Source organism: Primulina huaijiensis, chromosome 2 (genome assembly GCF_012295235.1).
Source record: "Primulina huaijiensis isolate GDHJ02 chromosome 2, ASM1229523v2, whole genome shotgun sequence".
Classification (NCBI taxonomy): domain Eukaryota; kingdom Viridiplantae; phylum Streptophyta; class Magnoliopsida; order Lamiales; family Gesneriaceae; genus Primulina; species Primulina huaijiensis.
Window position 1 is genome coordinate 29,035,267 of NC_133307.1, and position 5,918 is coordinate 29,041,184.

Consider the following 5,918-nt stretch of genomic DNA (forward strand, 5'->3'; position numbering starts at 1 on the left):
TTTTTTTAAAAAAAAATTTAAAATGTTAACGTAGGGTTAGGTATTAGCTTATGTTATCTGGTAAAGCTTTTATTGCACACTTATCCATTGAAGTCATCTTTCAAAACGAAATTCATTGGATATATTCTAGATTAATTGAATTAATTATGAAAACTTCCCAAAAATCGAACCAATCGTATTCGATATTTTACAAATAATCAAATTAATTCCGACGGGATTAAAAAAAAACGGACTAATCGAGCTGAAAAAACTGAAATAATTATCTGATTTGTTTGGTTTTGCGAAATAATATCAGCCAATTTAACCAATCATTTTTTTGAAATTATAACAGTTGAGTCAAGAAAGCAACCAAACATAACAGCAAAACTAATTCGATCGACCCCATTAATCAGATTACTAAATTATCGTTCGATATGTTGATTTTTTAATCGGTTTTTAGTAATCGTTTTTCAATCGAATTTTGAATACACTTGGGACAGTTTTTGACCGAATATCTTCACATGGGATGACCATTTAATTTTTAGTTTCTAACATGATTTTAATTTTTAAAGTCTTACAAATTATTTTTGCCTTTTTATGTAGCCTTTTTTTTCAATAGATATTATAAGGCAATTTTTTTTTTTTTTAGTTGGGGGAGGGGAACATCACAATTGGGTCTCGAACCTGATACATAGTCCTAAACTTAAGAATTTGAAGTCAAATGAGCTATAAATCATAGGAGAATTAATTTAGTCCTCGTAAAATTTAATGGATACATCACAAGCTTAAGAATTAATGTAACTCTTCCTCGGAATATTCGATGCTACCTTTGTGGGCATTGCCCTGATCCAATCAAATTTTGCAATGTGTCAATAGTTTTTTTTGTTTGAATCCAAAACATGAGTTGAAATTGAGATTGCCACATGTCATCCATCTGTTGGTTCAGGGCAATGCCCTTACAGCCATCATAACGTCTTGAGTTGTGATTAATTTGTGAGGCAGCAAATCACTCAATATTTTATCTATCCTTCGGCCACCTAACCACGTGTCTAACTATAGCTTAATTAATTTCAATTAATGTGATTATTGAGTAAAACTTGCTCCAAGACTATGTAATGCACGGGTTTCTTGATTTATATGGGAAGCCAGGATGAAGGTTGACATCCCCAAGATTAGTGGCATGAAGCCCGAATACATGGATTACCCCGAAAAAAACTACACGACATTTTATTTTCACATAAAGAAGCAAGGGATCGTCTCAATCTCCATTAAATCCGCCCTTAGCCGCACAGAATTTCCCGGTCTACTCCAGATCCACCCCCAGCGTACTCGTTTGGAAATTCATCAGGAAAAGTGATGAGCTGAAACAACTAGATGCATACAAAGCTCGAACAAAATTCATTACCAGATGCTATATCATAAATAATATCTGAGAAATCAGCTTTCGATTATTACACGACACTCATACCATCTACAAACAGCAAGTACAAACAAAACCGAGCAGAAACGCGGGTATATGAAAGATTTCCATTCGCATATTCAGAGGATGCCAATGTTATCGATTCACCCTCACGCCAAAGAAAAAAGAAAGAAAGAAAGAAGAATCCTTTCAGGATCTTCACATTCACAATCAGCTACGTGCGGAGGCAGCCGGATTGCTATTCGGTAATGATGCTAAACCAGTTCCAGACTCTGGAGTACTATTCTCTTCACTAGCATGCCGTATAAATTCTTCTGGAGACATGTGGGACCCATGGCAAGCACACACTATCCTTATTTGAGTAGGACTGTACAGGTAAGTCACACCAGATATTGTCCTTCCATTGGGACTCGGGTCGGTAGTAGATACCCAAGGAAGGTTTGGATACGTACCACAGCCTCCAAATTTCAGGTCTGCAGCAATCCCTGGTCTTATAGCAGGATATTCCGAAGGAAATGATTCGGCTTTGGGATCAGATGTATCCTTCACATGATGGGTTATGTTGTTTCCCGTAAGATCGCCTTCTGCAAGAGAAATAGAGCCTTCGTCTCGAACATGCTGTTTACCATTAGTTTTTCCATGTTCAATTGCTCTACCATCATACTGTGTAGATTCAAATGTCTTGTGAGCGATCACAGGCGCAACTGCCACACCAATAATACAAAGTGTTAAGAAAGGCAATAGCATTTCCAACGGCCAATTGAAAGATATTCGTGAACTTAAATCAGTTAGACCGAAACTTTTGTACAAACTAATGACAAGGTGAAAAGAACAAGAATAATGGTAAAACCAATTGATATATTACATCACATGTGGTGGCTGCGCAAAATAGCTAACGAGTTCCAAAATTTTCATGTGCGTGTAAAATGATAGATCAATAGCATGTGCATTAGGAGAAGAAAATTATTTAAAAACATTTTAGGGGAAATATCAGAAGTACTCTTTTTGGACACATTTACAATCTGCTCTAAAATTGCATAACACCAGATCTATATTTCTGTCTTACTTCAACCTAGGAAATCAGACAGTACCATAGGCGCTCTTTTCCTGGAATAAGAGTAATTAATAAAATGAATGGAAAGATGAATAAGAATTCACATGCGACCAGGGCAACAAATCTGTTGTTTTCACAAACATCATTGTACCGTTGTTTCCAATTAAGAGTCGAGTCAATATCTCATAAAATCACTATTTAAGAAGCAATTAAACAGTACTTGCATTAATATTGATTCAAAAGCAATCTCTGCGAATGAGAAGTAAGCATGGACTATAAGTTGGGTTTTAAAAAGAAGTTAAAAATTATGTTATAAGCATATTTTTTAATTATGTAACAGTATAATACAGAGAGCTAAAAAGATCATCAGATTGCATGCACTGAAAAACTTTTAAGCAGATTCTGAATAAATAAATTCATATTGATAACATGCTTTGAATTTGAAGCATGGAGCAAAAGTATAGATTATAACAATGGCTTAAGAGATTTACAAACCAACCAAAGGCCATTTTTTATGAGGAAACAGCAATGACTCAAAAAGGTAAAGTTTTTGATTACTGAAACTCGATGCAACTTATGTTGTAATAATAAGAGAGGAGACCAGTATCAGATGATAAGTGCAAGTCATGATCATGTCTCAACTACCACTCTCATTTCCAATATGATGCATTAATCTAGTCGATTGTTGGTTGAGCATCTCAAACTCTTGAGCTATAAGATGAGCCTTTCAGCTTGTACTATATTTTACTTAAATAACACGGAAAAGATATAATGACAAATGAAAGCGTAACCTTGATTAAGCTTTCTGCTGTCATTTTGCATGTCTGAGTTTATGGGATTCTTTCCCGAAAAACCAGAGCGAATTTGTTGATGATGAGAACCAACGCCTCGAGAATTCTCCCTGTCCAATACGGGAATCTGAACAGCAGGGTATCCAAACATCAATGGAAAATTGGGAGGTACACCCGTCTGGATACCAGATCGCTCACCATTTCCGCTAGTCATACCATGGACCACTACAGGCAATGGATAGGTAGAAACACTAGGTGCACCAGAGAGATTAGAATCCTTTATAGATTGTGAGTAAGTCATGTTCGCTAAGTTTGTCGGTTGAGATGGAAAAGGAACATTATAGGAATTTGGCAAGTTTGATATATTGAACTCCTTTTCTGATGAAACAGTAAATCTCTTTGGACCTAAATGTTCTTTGCCACTTGGATCACCAAATGCATGAAGCTCCTTTCGTGCACCAGATAGGCTTCCACTTACTACGACACATTTTGAGACATCGTCATACCGAGACACTTGCCTTGATGTCGAACCATCGACTTCTGAATCTGCTACATCTTCATTTTCGGCAGCTGACCCATCACATGTCTTTATGGAAATGTGAGATGTCCTACTCTTATCAGTCAAATCAGGGTGAGAAGTTTCTTTCTCATGCCTCTTCTGATGGCACTTCTCATTAAATGGGCCTTTTCTCTTTTCACCTACACCAGATCTATTTTCTTCTTCAACTTCAGTCGACCTCCTCTCATTTGTAGCCCATGTTTCCCCAGTGATCGAATTCTTGGAAGTTTCTGAATCCGCAGATGCTTTGCAAAAGTTTTTATAGAAGTTATCTTCGGATTTTAGGGGGTGTTGTTGGTTTCCACCTTCTAGAAAGTTTTTGAACTCGTTAATCAATTTGCTACCTCTGTCACCTTCATCCGTTCTAACGTCGGATGAGCTACCATATTTACCTTTCAGTGAATTGTTACTTCCACCACAAGGTAGAGCCAAACTTAGATCAAGACCTTTCTCATCTTCCATATCTAAAATATAAAAACCTCTCACTGTTAACCCTCTACTCTAATTACCTCGTCGAGTAGCAATGAAGCCTTCAAAACACTAACAGGTAACTAAGAAACCATCTGGCTTAAATATCTGTATCAAAACATATTTGATTAGAGGACACTGTACCGTATTATCGAAAAAGCAAGCAAGAAAATATTCATACAAGGAAATCATCTCACAGCAATACTAAATACTAAAACATTTAATTTAAAGTGCAAATATTATAGATCAAGTTTAGTAAAATACAGAGGAAAATTGAACCAAAGTTCATTAAATTCAACTATAAAAACCACTAAAAAAGAATTAACAAAACGTTCCAAATAAAAAAAATCTCTCAGCTCAGCTGAGTTCATGTGATCAATAATTACACAAAATCTTGTACTTGACTAGCGTTTCGTATATATTCTCTTTCTTTCTATGCCGTAAATTACCATTAACTATTCCTGCGACGTTGATCAACAAAACAATATCGTCAAACAACATTTCTCAACAGAAGATAGAACTCTAACAAACCAACCAAATCAAGCAAGCAACTTCCAATTTTTAGATCTGACCAGATAAATAGACAAACCCAATTTTAATTAAGTAGGTCAACAAAAAGAGCCGGGTAATCGTGCGAAAAACCCAAAAAAAAAATGAAGTAAATAATTCTCCTCCAAAATAAGCAGAACCCACAAAAATTAAACACAGTTGCAAATTAATGCTTNAAAAAAAAAAAAAAAAAAAAAAAAAAAAAAAAAAAAAAAAAAGGGTATAAATACCTGTACCTGAGGATGAAGAAAAACACGCAAGTAAGGGAGTTTATGTGGTGGAAGCGAGAGTCCCTGTAATGTGAGCGGTATCTAAGCAAAGAGACCACAACTTTGTTTTATTATTTTCACTTTAAATATTATTCTGATGTCAATAATTACTTTTCTCGTGCTAAAAAATATATATTTTCTGTTTGTAAATTTTACCAACGTCTAGTGTTTATGTTAATTTATTCTTAAAAATTATGGAATAATATACTAAGTGGTTTCATTTTGAAATATAACTTATATCTGAAATTATAATTATCTCGAGTTGTTATAAAATAAATCTCTTATATTATAACAAAAAGATACAGAGTCAAGGATAACAACGGATACTCAAGCCTGATTTGCTTAAAAAAAGTATTGGTCTAACTAAACCGGTATTGGGGTCGATCCATCTAGTTTAATAATAACTAGTAATAGTTGGCATAAGCATTGCACGTGTTAAAAAATAATTAACAAAAAAAATGTCGATATTGGGACCCTGGAGAGAGCAGGCTTCCTTAATCTCATCTAAACGATGAAAAAGAAAACATGTTGAACAGTGATGATAGTGAATATGAAAATGCGCGCACTTGCGAGGTCCAAATTATTGGTAGCTCGAAAACGTTCAATGTATGAAGGGAGAATCTCGGTTCATGCTAGTATTTTCCTCGTTTAAAAAAGGAGAGCCGATGGTGAATGCTAGCTATTACACCGATACCTTTTGATATTCCTATTATAATATGGCTAGCAAACCATGTGAATTGTGTGTGTGTCAATGCTTTTCTTATCATGATACAAGAGATTAAATTTCTTGTTTAAAATATAATTATGTTGTTTGTGATTAATTTATAAG

At 34.9% G+C, this 5,918-nt stretch overlaps 1 protein-coding gene across 2 annotated transcripts; it reads right to left on the reverse strand.

The window, feature by feature from the left end:
• Positions 1-1,354: 1,354 nt before the first annotated feature.
• Positions 1,355-5,162, reverse strand: LOC140971386 (ninja-family protein mc410-like). Of its 2 annotated transcripts, none has more exons than XM_073433633.1 (3): positions 5,057-5,162; positions 3,245-4,379; positions 1,355-2,103 (listed from the first exon to the last, which is right to left on the reverse strand). In XM_073433633.1, the coding sequence occupies exons 2-3, from the start codon at positions 4,263-4,265 to the stop codon at positions 1,610-1,612; spliced, it is 1,515 nt and encodes a 504-aa protein (XP_073289734.1). In that variant the 5' UTR covers positions 4,266-4,379; positions 5,057-5,162; the 3' UTR covers positions 1,355-1,609. The 2 variants fall into 2 exon arrangements, with proteins under 2 accessions (XP_073289734.1, XP_073289733.1); XM_073433632.1 differs by having other exon boundaries at positions 5,051-5,159.
• Between the last annotated feature and the right edge of the window lie 756 nt (positions 5,163-5,918).